General features: G+C 39.2%; 1 protein-coding gene across 1 annotated transcript; it reads left to right on the top strand.

The window, feature by feature from the left end:
* The first annotated feature begins 2,145 nt into the window (after positions 1-2,145).
* Positions 2,146-14,436, top strand: soat2 (sterol O-acyltransferase 2). The gene is made up of 15 exons (XM_063473407.1): positions 2,146-2,224; positions 2,393-2,451; positions 2,561-2,700; positions 2,802-2,855; positions 4,163-4,270; positions 4,931-5,213; positions 6,136-6,211; positions 6,914-6,998; positions 7,410-7,455; positions 7,713-7,842; positions 8,298-8,395; positions 9,842-9,940; positions 10,125-10,260; positions 10,708-10,853; positions 12,144-14,436. The coding sequence occupies exons 1-15, from the start codon at positions 2,146-2,148 to the stop codon at positions 12,198-12,200; spliced, it is 1,596 nt and encodes a 531-aa protein (XP_063329477.1). The 3' UTR covers positions 12,201-14,436.
* The last annotated feature ends 16 nt before the right edge of the window (positions 14,437-14,452 follow it).

Below are 14,452 nucleotides of genomic sequence, written 5' to 3'. Positions count from 1 at the left end.
AGCATATTTGTAGATGCTAAATAGACCTGTCATATTTACTATTTTGGTCTGAATTTTGACCCAGATTAGATACCTTTAACATAATGCACAAAATACATGATATGAATGAAATTTGTATTAAGTATCTTGGATAAGTGAGACATTAGGGCACAGTCCAATGTTGTGCATGACCTCATGAATCCAGCCAAGGAGGCAAAGTTTGATTGGGCAATGATCTGGCTGCCCTGGGCCAGGAGCCATGAGGGTAAAGTGCATCAGGAGGGGACACAGATCATAAGACTTGTATCATACTTAAACGACAGTCAGTATCAGTGGAAACTGACTGACAGAGGCTCTCATCCTGTGCACTGCTGAGTGGACCTGAACTTAAAAGTCTGTGAGTACACATCTAATGCATATTTATAGAGCATGTCACATCTACCTGACACAGCGATGTCTGACATTTGACACTTGTATTATTTAAAGTCTGCAGATTCTGCTGTGGGCAATTTTTAAATTAGTAGGAAATGCTCGACATGAGTGTTGTAGCCAACACTGAACATTAAAGAAGATCACAGGTTTTAAGCTGCCTAAAGCATCGTGCTGGATATAAATTTTATATAATGATGGCAGAACTGAGTTACTGAGTTCAAGGGTTCTTCTGTGAATGGGCTATTAAACCAATGTTGCATGTACCTCTAACCACACAGGCAATTTTTCATGTAGGTAAAAGTAGGTCATGAACCCAAATCAGCTCTATGAGTAATGTTTTCTTAACAGATCATAGATTTTGCTGAAAATCTATTAGTACTGGCTGCTCATGAAATTAACTGAAGCATCAGTTTAGCATTTTGACAAAGGGAGACAAAGTTCATCAATACAACAAATCAAAAGGAAAGTAACAGCTGCTCAGGCTCAAGCAGAAAATAGGTCAAGCCAATAAATATTTTCTTAAACATGACATAGACTCATCAATAGTCTTAGAGTTGTTACAATAAGGATGATTTGCTTTAAAAACCCCATATGACTGTGTCTGCAGCTGCACAGCGTCTAATCTGAATATCTTTGTGAAGCGTATCTGTTTAACAGAGGAATGACCACAAAGTATGGGTCACTAATGAGGTCAATGACTGTTTTTTACCCCACAACTCAACCTCTCTGCTGTGTAGTTTATCTCTTATAACCTGCAGTGGAGACACGGATCTTTATCATTTGTTTAGATTGTTTAGCTTGAACTGCAGTGACTTGTGGCTTTTTTGTGGAAAACCACTGTGGGTAACCACTGTTCCACAACCCCGAGCTTACAGGTGATAGGAATGATAATAATCTCTGACATGAGGCAACCAGCCAGCAACGAGCCAGTGACCTGATGTAATCTCTCAATTTATCGTGGAAGATCCTCTCACATTATTAAACTTTAACAAAAAGCTAAATCCAGGTTGAATCTCGTGGTATTGTGGCAGCTGCTGCACTGCTGCTGGTGGGCTGAAACACACAGGTAACCAGTAAAGTACTGGCAGCTAGACTCATTAAACTCTCTTACTTAATGGAAACAGTTTTTTTCCCAGTAAAAAAATTGCATTGTATCGAATATAAACTTTAATAGTGGATCTTATTTTAATTTTGCATTTATTGCCATGAATTCAGTCTTTCGTGAACTATGACAAGGTAATTCCCTCTTCTACTTGCAGTTTACTGATATAGAAATACTTCCAGTCTTTACCTTTAACGCTTCTTAGCCACACAGACACTGGAAACATCACACATCCACAACATTCAAAGTGAAAACACAAAATAATAAAATATACCCATCACAACACTAATTCTAAATGAAGGATTTAAACTTAAACATTCATGTGTGTCTTACTAATGTGTAAAACTATACCAGTACAAGTTGCTTACTGTTTATAGGCTGTTCTCCACAAAGCATTTACAACATTTTGCATGTCACAAGTTTGCAAAGAATGATATATTAATGCACACAGCTTATTTTAGCTTAACATAAATGTGTTACAGTTGTACTCACCACAATTTACCTAGAAGATTTCAGCATGAGCTATACACATGGAATAAATAAAAGCATTACATCACTCGCTTTGACAGGCATCAGTACGACAGCACGTGCATTCATTGAAAACAGACTAACCTCCAGTCGTGAGGGTAGCCATGACGACCACAGAAGCCGATAGCAGGGTTTATAATCGGAACATCAAGGCCCGACAGTCATCTGACAACTCAAGCCCTGGTATGGACAAAATACTGTTTTATACTGTATAAAGGAAGTAATTTAGATTTATTTGTAAGCTGATCTTTCAGTTCTGTCTATTTTTACACAGTTTTAGGTGAAAGATATATTCAGTATATTTAAAAGTTTAGCGAACGATGTGAGAAACATCTGTTCTTCTCTCTGCAGCTGGCAATCATGATAAGGTGGTGGAGGAAGATGCGAGGCAGTGGGAAAGATGTGCTGAGGTATTTCATCACTGTTTCTTTAAACAATGGATGAAAGTAGGAAAGTGCTTTACAAAGGCAACACAGTTATTGAAACATGATTTAAAAGAAATATTTTTTCCTCTTGTAGAAGATCAAAATAAAAGTCATGGAGCAGGTCCAGGATCAGCTCAATGAAATTCTAGACAGAGTTCTGACTGAGTCCGTCCAGTCCCTCTCCAACACACAGTCAACAGTAAATGGAAAAACAAAAAATATAAGCTCATCCAGGTAAGAATGAGACACATATTGGTCTGTTGGTCACCGTATTTTTCATGCTAATCACTGAAGTAAGTGTGTGTGTCTGGCTTTCTGTTTATGCTTTGTGTCAGATCTCAGAGAATGGATGATGGCAAAGTGTTTATGGCCAGGGCGTCACTGCTGGAGTAAGTATAGAAGATGTGAAAACACCCAAATTAAACTAGAGTTGGGTTTAACACAAGGTTACAGCTGAGGACTGTGTTCAATGGTTCGACTGCCTGATCTACAGACTGTCTCAAAAAATTGTGAAATACTCATCAAATCAAAAGATAAAGAAAAGCAGCAAATAAGTGTGCATAGTGCTACCTACATCATCAAAATAGTTTTCAAATAGAAAATCCTAATTTGATTACAGATTCCATATAAGACTGCAAAAAGCCAAACATACCATTCTGAAGTGGAAAGTTAGAAATATGGATGTATGCATGGTTTGTGCATTTTATTAGGTATACCTGTTCAACTGCTCGTTAATGGATATATCTGATCACCCCTTAAAATGCACATTTAGGCATGTAGATATGGACAAGGTGACATGCTGAAGTTCACAGTGAACACAAGAATGAGAAAAAAAATGATTTAGGTGACTTTTAACGTGGCATGGTTGTTTATGCTGAACAGGCTGGTCTGAGTGAAGCTGTTGACTTACTGGGATTTTCCCACACACATCTCTATGGTTCACAAAGAATGGGTCAAAAAAGCAGATGGGCTACAGGAGCAGAAAGTTCACATGGGCTCCTGGTTATACCAGACATACAGACGGAACAATGGAGACTGAAAAAACGTAAAGTCTAAATATATGCTGCTATATTCAGATGGCAGGGTCAGAATTTGGTGGAAACAACATGAAGAATGTATTCATCCCGTTTGTGTCTGTGGGTCAGGCTGGTGATGCTTTGATGATGTGGGGTATAATTTTGGCACACCATGGGCCCCTTAGTACCAAGTGGCCATCATTTAAATGTGACAGCCTACCTACGCATCATTACTGACCTTCTCCATCCCTTTATGACTGTCTACTCATCTTCTGATGGCTGCTTCCAGCACAAGTGTCTTAAATATGAGTCATCTGTACTCAAATGTCCTGCACAGTTACATGCCATCTCAATCCGAGAGCATCTTTGGTTTGTGATGGAACATGAGAATTACCTCATGCATTTGGCCGATAAATCTGATGCTATCGCCTCAATAAGGCCTTAAATCTCTGAGGAATGTCCCCGGTACCTTTATGAATCGGCGACACAAAAGGGAGTCCAACCCAGAGCTAGCAAGGTGCACCCAATCAAACTGCAAACTTAGATAATCTGACTGGCACATTTTTGTAAACCTTTACAATATTCACAGCAGAGCTCGCACAGATTTATCAAACATGGGGCCATTTTATTGATTTTGTTGTGTATTTATTTGTGTCTGCATTTTTCCTCCTCTTCCTCAGTGAACTGTTCGAGATCAGCCACATCCGGACCATTTACCACATGTTCATAGCTGTTCTCCTCATCTTCTTTTTGAGCACTCTGGCTGTTGACTACATCGATCAGGGCAGGTCAGTGGGACATGTGGATGTGTGTGTGTGTGTGTGTGTGTGTGTGTGTGTGTGTATGGCACTGCCATGTGTCAAACTCTTTAACCCTGAACCAAATCTAACAGAAACTCAATTAATCCAAGTCAATAGAGACTTCCTGTTCTCTTCTTATCTCCCGCCTTCCTTCCTTGCCCCTCTGCTCATCTGGTAGCAGAAAGATAACGAATCAACTCCTCTGAGTATTTCTTCTGTTGCTTTGGGCAGTGTCGTAATGATTTGGTTTTTGTTTGCAGTTGCAAATGTTTCTCATTTGAGCTAGTGCCAGTGGGCAACTCTGCTGTGTGCAAATTATTTGATCCATTCAGCTTCAGTTAACAGTGATTTTTTTTTTTTTACATGCGCTAAATGATTGTGCACAAATAATACTATCAAACTTGTGACACTTTTCTTTGAAAAAAAGACACAGCTGTAAGTGTGTGTTTAAAATCTATTAATATCATCACTGGGGGGGCCTTTTGGATGAAAGAATGTCAGAGGAAAAATATTCAATGGCGTTCACGATTCGAGCAGTGAAAAGAAAACCCAGCTGTGCTTGAATACAATCAAAGAGTTTATCCAATACATAATAAATAATGAATATGATTTGTGTTTTGTTCTTTATTTGTTGGTTTTCAATCCCAGGTTAGTGTTGGAGTTTGACCTGCTGTTCTACGCCTTTGGGAAGCTGGGGACGGTCACTGTAGCCTGGGCCATCATGTTTTCTTACACCCTGATCGTTCCCTATTACACCCTGCTGTTTTGGGGCTCTTTGTACCACAAAGTCCTCTCCAAGTTGGGGCTGTCTCTGGGGATGGGGCTGATCCTGTCTCTCATACAGACCTGCATACTTGGAGTCTTCCCCATCTATGTTGTTGTGCACCACCAGTTGCCACCTGCATCGCGGTTTATTGTGATACTGGAACAGGTGAGTCTGTCACACCAGCAACTGGTCATTTTTTCATTTACTGCATATTCAGTGTAAAGAGCCACTTTGCATTCAAATGCAACAGAAAAAAAAATTATTGGTAATGACCTGTGCTAGAAACACACTGTATCATTGATAACATTACACACATATTCATTGGCAATCATAGGTAATCCAAATTGTAGAAGCAGTAATTCACTGTCCTCAGCTGGAACATTGTGATAAGGATAGCCTGCTAGCCAGAGATGGGAGCTTTCCAACTGGAAAGTCACCAAAAGAGAAAGCATCTCTGGCAGCAGATCTCACTGCAGCCAGCATTTGAACATCACAAACCCATACACTAATACCTCCTCATCCTCTTTATCACATCGGCCCCGACCTCCAAAATCAGTCTTAGCACTAAAATCATTTTAGCCCTGTTTGATGGAGTGAGATAATCTCGGTGCTTAGATGCTTCTGGGAAACCTGGCCATGATCCTCATCTGACTGACTCCAATCAGTCTTTTTTTGTATTTACATGATGTTCATAGCATTTATAAACTGCTGAAACTCCCTGAATTGCCCCAAAATGCAGTTCACTGCTGCTTTATGATGCTCCCTGCTATATGCAGATTGATTGTGCATCATCTCTGAACTGCAGTTTATGACAAATTAAGCCAACACGATGAACCAGTTCTCCAATTGTGCTGCTCTCTGTCCCACCATGCTGCACTGCTTCCTGTTTGATGGGAGTGCACATAAATCATGAGTCAATAACAAAAGAGAAACAAAAAAGAAAAAAAGAGATGGGGCTGTGAGTATCTGGATGTTTCATTTCGGGCAGCTTGTCAGTTCTTGGAGTGAAGACATACATCTACAGTAGAAGCAGCTAATAATGATACACTGTCTCCCTTCACGTAATAACTGTATCCTTTTTGTCCAGATTCGATTCCTGATGAAAACCTACTCCTTCTTAAGAGAAACGGCTCCTGTTATCATGAAGAAATCTCCAAAGGAAGGTATTGTATTGAAGTCCGGTGTATTTACTCTTCGGGCACTATAATTACTCACCGTGACACTCCCGGAAACATGGGGGAAAAAATGACTTAAGCAGAACTCTGCAGGTTACCTATGTAATAATTCATGCTGACGTTAAAACTAACAATGAATCTGCAGCTAGAGATGCTCTTGTAAAGGTCTGTTAGTGGAGTAAAAATACAAAACATGAGGGGAGACCAAGAGCAAAAACATGAATACTTAAAACAAATGCCCCCTGGAGAAAACTGTAGTCCTGACTTAAGTAGTAGACATAAAATCGAAATGGAAGTTAAGATCATTTCTTCACACAGAAGGTCCGTTAAATACATTTTTTATAGAGCAGGGCTGTAATACAAGTTTTTAAAGGACGCCACACTAGCTGGAATAAACTACAGCAAACCATTTAGTAAAACTGATGAGAGTCTTTAAGGCAGATAATTTGGTATATTGGCTTAATGATTCAGCGACAAACCGAGTGTTGTTTAATTTTTAAAGACAGCTACTTGTTTACAGGTTCTTGCACTAAAGGCACAGTGAAGCTGTGAAATTAAATGAATAATGAATCAATCAACAAGAATTTAATGTGAAGCCACTTTTAAGATAATTTAAAGGTTTGGGGGCTGAAAACTTATTGGGACACAAACATGATGGCCATACTAACAGCGTTGTCTTTGTCTTTTCAGGGGAAAACCCCAGATTCCCAACATTTTCCAGCTATTTGTACTTCCTCTTCTGTCCAACGCTCATTTACAGGGAATCATACCCTCGGTAGGATATATTAACCCCTCATTTTGGCTGGTTATTTATGCTCTTCTGTTCTAGTAATTATCGAAATTATCTATGTCCAGTTTTCATTAAAACTGGAGGTTCTGTCATGTGACACAAACTCACAAAACCAGCGAGGATTTTCTTTTTTATTCATTACAGCATCAAATCCCATCTCTCAGAATCTATAGCTCAGCAGCTGCAAACATAAATCTAAGGATGGCTGAAAAACAACAAGATGCAGTTATAAGCAGTCGTGTTGATCTGAGATTAGATGCATTGTGGAATCCCTAATCTGGACTGCAACACTAGAGACAAATTCAGGCAACATGAAAACTGATAAAAATTTCAGAACAGAGCACACATTAAGAATAATCTTACATTTGACATTTATGAAATGTCCTTTTGTTGCAGAAATCGCCACATACGATGGAACTATGTTGGTATTACTCTTGGCATGGTGAGATAAAATGTTGCTTTCCTATTTATAATTCAGCACTTTTGCTTTGAATATTTAACAAAAGACTTGGTAGGGTCTGCTGACCTAAAAAGAAGTTTTACTTCTTTATACTGAAATAATCTGAAGTAATAATATACCCTGATCGCAGTTATTGCTTAGCCATCTCCACATTTGTACTTCTGATTCTCGTGTGTGTTCTCCGTTTCATTTCCTCTTTTATGGGATGTTCTCGAACCTCTTTGATGTTCACTTTGCAGATTTTGGGGTGCCTGTTCTACGGCTACTTTATCCTGGTGCGTCTCTGCGTGCCGGTCTTCAGAACCCAGACCAACGTGCCTTTCAGTAAACGAACAATGGTTTTGGCTATTTTTCACTCTATATTACCAGGTATGTCCTCTTATTCAAAGAGTGCTCAGCTGTACACACACAAACTCCACGTGGCCTTTTTTTCTCCCTTTTTTCCCCGGATGACCCACTTACAGCGTTAGAAAGAAGCTGTGTGCAGGTTAAAGTTCATCTCTGACTCTGATTGTGACATCATTTATGTTTATAACATCCATTATCTCTCATGCGCGTGAGTCAGCACTGGTTAATATTTTACTAAGCCTGCAATGTAGGAAAGGACTCCAGAGTGTCGTTAAGACAGTGATAAGATGAAAGATGCTATCATGAATCTGATACAAGTAATCAAAGGCTGAAATGTTTATGACTCCCTTTGAATGAAGAGCGAGTTAGTGCAATAGCATCTGTGCCAAGTTACAATTCCTCTGAGAAAACTGGGGGCAATGCCCAAAATAAAATCGCTCCATGTAATTCTCTCCGTCTCTGTGTGTGTGTTGCAGGAATAATGCTCCTCCTGCTGTGTTTCTTTGCCTTCCTGCACTGCTGGCTCAACCTCTTCGGGGAGCTCCTGCGTTTTGCTGACAGAATGTTCTATAAGGTGTGCGGCTGATTTTTGTGGACACTTTAATTGGTCCAGTGGTCATTTTCTGTTTCTGTGCTGTAGACTCATTATTTTCTGAAATGCTTACTTTTACAGACAAGCAAATTCTGATTAATGACAAGTGAAATGGCAGCAGGGTGGCCTGCTGGTCCCCAAACAGTTTTACTTTTCCATCGCTGAATTCTGTTGATTTATTTAGCTCTTGAGCAAGAGCTGAAAATACTTGCTTATCGTGGTTGGCCACTTTCACTTCCACAAATCTTATTCGCTTATGGCACTGTAAGTAAGCCTGAGGGTTTGAATGAATTTAGCTATAAAAAATATCAAGGCACTTGGGGGAATGTGGGGCAGGATTTTACCAGAAAACGTCTGTGTGGTTGTGAGTGAGACTTTTCTTCACTCTTATGTATTTTCGTCATAATCATACTCTAATGTTAGCCATGGGGCCTTTTGTAGGTTTGTGCAAAAAATGGATGTAAGACAGCTAGACCATGTTTTGCAAATTTCATCTTTGTTTTAAAAATGCTAAATAATCTTGAAAAGATTCTAGTGTGTGTATTTTATGTTAATTACAGGAGTTGATTCACCTAACTTACAATGTGGCTACAAATTGTTCTTAACCTTTAAACCTCTTATCTGCCCTAGATGCATGTCTGTGATAGCACTTCATTGGTTTAATAATGTTCAAATGACACTGCTTGTCAGCTGAAACAGTTGGGACACACGTGCATAGGCTGTATATAAATGATGGCCATGCCACCGTGCCAACACGCATTAGATAGTGAAGCGCTGTTTTGAATCCTTGGGTTGAGCATTTTGGACTTTTCCTATCTTGGTATTTTATAACTGGTAATGATAAGTCTGACTGAGACACTGAGTACACTGCACATCCATACATGAGTTACAAGGAAGCCACACCCTAAAGCATACCCTCTTTTATTGACAACTCTAAATCAGACTATAAATGACAGAATGAGCAGCATGTTGTATTAAATCAAACAATAAAACTGTTAGATTGTGTTTAAGAAGTCACATTTTTTTATAGTCACACTTCTGTTTGCAACCAGATGAGTCGCCTCCTGCTGGTCATTGAAAAGAATGCATGCATTGGCTCTGTTTTTCTCACATCTGAAATTTACTGTTATAGACAGGTTTCACACACAATCAGAGATTGCACTGAGGTGTCTGTTTAAACTGATGAAGATCAAACCAGTATACCCACTCAGGAACTGGATGCACTGTGCAGAACTGCATTGCTTTCACCTCCAAGACCGATTTACAAATCATTAGTTGTAGGGTTTGGTATATGCTAAGATGCTTTAATAATAGCCAATCTCTCATCAGTAAAAATAAATGATCAATTATAAACATTCAGTCCTATTCAGGCCTTTTTCTTGATGTTTTTATTCTGATGAGTGACTCACCCTCCGTTGTTTTTTTTAGGACTGGTGGAACTCTACGTCTTTTGCTAACTATTACCGTACCTGGAACATAGTGGTTCATGACTGGCTGTATTACTATGGATACAGGGACTTTCTTTGGGTGAGCAGAATACTAATACTGCAGACTAACACATGTATATTGAACAAAACAAATCTCATAACTCTGTTGGTTTCGTCTCTGTTTATAAACCAGCATGTGTGTGGCAACTTAACTCTTGTTAAGTCAGTCTGACCCCTGAACTTTTAGCCAAATCCTCTTTCTGTTCACTCTCCAATCCCTGCAGCTGTCAAATAGGAAATTCCGAACTGCTGCCATGCTCTCAGTTTTCATCGTCTCTGCCGTCGTTCACGAGTATGCTTTGGCCATGGGCTTCGGCTTCTTCTACCCCGTCATGTTCTTGCTCTTTGCCGTCTTTGGAGGTGAGGGGTGTGTTTATTATTCATGGGACAGTCGTTAGCGCAGCATAAATAGATGGTAACTTGTGTGCTGACCCAGCTACAGAAATTCATTCATTTGCCTAAAAGCCTTTTAAAGGGAGAAAAACACAGACACATTTTTCATGTCTACATCATTACCGCTGATAAAAGCACTGTGTTTGAGATGCCTATCCATAGCTTGTTAAAAATATGTAAATGTCGGCTTTTACTGTGAAGACTGTGATTTCCAAATTTCGACTTAAATTCTTCATTTATTCACAAAAACACTGTAAAAAGGCTGTTTTTATAGGACTCTCACTCAGTGTTTTGGTTTCTTCTCTCTGCGTGTCCTTGTCCCTTTATCGACCTCCTGCTCTCTCAGTACAAGAACAGATACAAAGAAAGAACCGAAAGCCCATTAACAACATCCCCTTTCCCATCTTCTCTTAGTGGCATTCAACTTCACCATGAACGACAAGCGACAGAGCCCTGTCTGCAACATCATAATGTGGGTGTGTCTCTTCATCGGTCAGGGTGTGCAGGTGTGCCTGTACTGCCAGGAGTGGTACGCCCAGATATACTGCCCACGGACAGGGGTACGTACTCCCACGTTTGACCGAGATCTCTGTTTGTAAAGTTTTTTCCTTTATATGTAGAAAATGCCTTTTCTCCTCTCCTCTATAAATAGTTTCTTCATATCATTTAATAGAATCACATAGAAAGCAATCCTAAAAAGCCATTTTCCCACAATGTCTTACTGGGCTTACGCACAATCTCAAAATACAATCAGCCAGTTCCTCAGAAAGAAGCCATACACCAGTATATTTTATAGCATCAAATGTGGGTCACAAAACATGCTTTCAGTCAGTTATCTTATTTTACTTCTCTGGATACAGAAGCACAAATTTGGCTAAAATCCATAAAGCTTGAGAGAAAAAGAGATGAGTGACCTCTTTTTGCAGAAGAATAATGAAGAAATGTGTACTCATGCTAGGAAAATTCACCTCTGAGAGACTTCTTATTGAGTTTGAAGGCATGAAAACAGTTTTATCCCAAACTGCTCGAGCAGTGGTTTGTATAGATCTATCCTGATTTAAAGTTGTGGGTTTCAAATTAAACACCAAGATATTTTTTTGTAGATGTCATTAGACTGACTTTGACCCCTGCTTTAGATGACCCTTAAATGGAAAATAGGTCAACAGTGAACAAACTTAAAAATAGCTGACTATAAGACTGAACTAACAGGCTAGAATGGAAAAACTCATGTACTACACAAGCACATTACGCAACTACTGCTTGAGTAGTTTGATGCTGGATGTCACACAGACGTCAGCAGCAAAATGAGAGTGGTAACAAACAGCCTCTTCCACTCCTTCATTATCCTGACTTAATTGTCTGTTCTCATCCACAGTGATTCATATATTCATTACTGTCCTGCAGACTACATGCATTTGCGTAAACACGTGTACACGTAATCCCGTGCTGCAGACTCACATGTGTTGAGCAGCAGATGTGAATAAATGTGTGACATGTTTTTAACACTTTAAAAGTTGCCTTCCGACACCAAGAGTCTGATGAAGTCAGAGATGTAAAGGATTTGCTCGACAGATGGGCTCAGTGCTTACCACACTAGGAACAACTGTATGTCCGTGTATCCCCAGAGGAGGAATCCTCTAAAGCCAGTGGAATAATTCACACACACAATGGCTTAACACAGATAACATCTGTCTACAAATAGAAGTGTTTTGCACAATGAGATTGTAACTTGAGAGAAATGGATGTTAAATCTACTAATAATTTAATAAAATGATTAAAGTTACTAGAAGGAGAAGGAGGAGAAGTGCGGCATGTATATTTGGCCCAATTCTTTTCCTTTTTCTCAACAGAATAGTTTCTGGGAGCTGGTGATGCCTCGATCTTGGTCCTGCAGCTACCAGAGATGAGGCCATCCCCCTCGCAGGCAGGAGGAATAAATGATGAAGTCTGAAAGTCTGAAAATGAAGGAGCTCTGCAAGGCCTGATGGACTGAGTGTGGAAGAGAGCAAAGTTTTCTGTTATCAGTGCGTAAAAGATTTATTGCAGTCAGGATGTCATGTCACTGAACTATTTCAGATTTTTATTTGTGCTGGTGGTATTTTTATCACTAATATTCATTAAAATGGGCTGTAACCGAGCATGTAGAACATATAGAACATCATACCATCTGATAACAACGGCACATAATACAACATGGTAGTTCGGTGAAATTTAGACTTTTGATAGGTGGAGCTAGCCCAGCTGTTTCCCCTTTTATATGAGAAGTCAGCCTAGTCATATACACAATACTGTAGAGGAGGAAAAAAAAGTACTGTATGATTGCAAGCCATACAATATCTTAATAAATAATATTTTTAAGCATTAAATAAATTTAAATATGGTATTAACAAGCCCTTACAGGCTTCAGGTTTATTACAGTTAGAATATTTAATTGCATTTCTTGCCTAGTTTATTTTTATTCCAGACATGTTTACAAAAACACTTTTGTTCTTTTCGTTATTGTAGATTTTTATATGAGTTTTCTGTTTGTAGGACTGAAAAAAACTTAAAAGTGACAGAAAACTTTAAACAGGCTTTGACAAACACCGGGCACCTGGCCTGCAGTGTGTGTGCGCTGCGTGTTTAATCCTGCCTCGGTTGACATTCAGCTGCCAGGGATTGGCTGGGAAAGCAGGTATCCTAACCAGCCAACCACAGGCTGCACAGCATCTTATCAGTATGCTACAAAGCCTCTGTTTGCCTGCCTGCAACGTCATCCAGGAAGAAGAGGATTACCATTGGTACAGTGTTTGCATTAATGATGTAATGCTCTGTAAACTGATATACCGTAATACCAGCGGGGCTCATGGAGGCAAATGCGGAACAGATAGTTTTAGAGTGAGTGTCAAAGCAGAAATGAATGGATTTAGTACATTAAATTTTATGTTTGAAAATAAAATTTGTTTGCATTTTCTTTATTTAAAAAAATCTGCATATTGTTTTTTTTTATCTCCAGCTTTCTTTATCAGGAAATATCTATACATACCTCATTGCCAATAATGAGTCTCTATCTTCTGCACACTGCAGATGAATCCAAAAGGGAATGACGCTTTGCAGAAATAAAGATAAAAAAGTGAAATCTCTAGTTATTTAGCCACATAAGGTCATGGAAACTGGAAAAGCTTTTTATATAAATTAAGCAGAAATGGAACAGCTGGTAATTCATTTGGTAAATCTTCGTTTTACAATAGGACTTCTATGATCGGGAGAAATATCAACTTTTTCATCTGCTAAAAGCTTCACGGTGTTCACTTGAACAGCAACAGTAAAGCCGTGAGCCTTGAAAACAAAAAAAGGGCTTAAAGAGGCTAAAATGTTCAATAATCTGAGGGAAACGGCGAGGATGTTACATTTTCTGTAGGTTTTCACAAAGTTTGACCCCACTCACACATACACACATTACTATCACATTATTATACACCCAACAGCCACAGCGTGAAAACCACCTCCCCTCATCGTGTGCAGGTCTCCCTCCTGTTACCCAAACTGATCCCTCTGATGATGGACAGACTCTCAGGGGTGTCCTGTAGTGTCTGGATACAGGATATTGATGTTGGATCCTTTCAGTACTCTTGCTCGTGTTTCGCGAGCAGTCCCTGCAGTGCAGGCTCATTGTGTGATGCTTGGTTTGCAACAGTGTTTATTCCATTAGTGCATGTTGAAAGAGCTTCCAGATAAATGCCAGAACATACTGTAGCACGAGAAGTAACTTTTTGTTTTACCTTAGCCACAATATTTTAAACCCCTGACAGGATATGTGTTCAAAAATATTATTTTTAGTTCCAGTTTTAGTGTCTATTTTCTCACTATAGTGCTCAACTTACACCCATGTTACTACACTGCATGCAATTTTCTTTTTCTGTCATTAAATTATGAATTTCTCACAAGATACAAATTATGAAAACTCATTACTCATCACTAAAAATATGTAAATCCTGTAACAAACTTTAAAACAGTCTGCACTGCACAAGGCTTACACTAATCCTCTGCTTGCGTGGCAATGCAAAAACTGCACCAAGTACAAGAAATCTAATGGTTTTCATACTGTCGATGGAAAATATGCTCTACTAGCTCACTTTGTCAGAGAAATGTGATTATTTTCTTCTCTGCAGAATGTCGT

Source organism: Pelmatolapia mariae, linkage group LG5 (assembly GCF_036321145.2).
Source record: "Pelmatolapia mariae isolate MD_Pm_ZW linkage group LG5, Pm_UMD_F_2, whole genome shotgun sequence".
Taxonomy (NCBI): domain Eukaryota; kingdom Metazoa; phylum Chordata; class Actinopteri; order Cichliformes; family Cichlidae; genus Pelmatolapia; species Pelmatolapia mariae.
The sequence above is the reverse complement of the archived record's forward strand: the minus strand, read 5'-3'. Positions and strand labels throughout refer to the sequence as shown.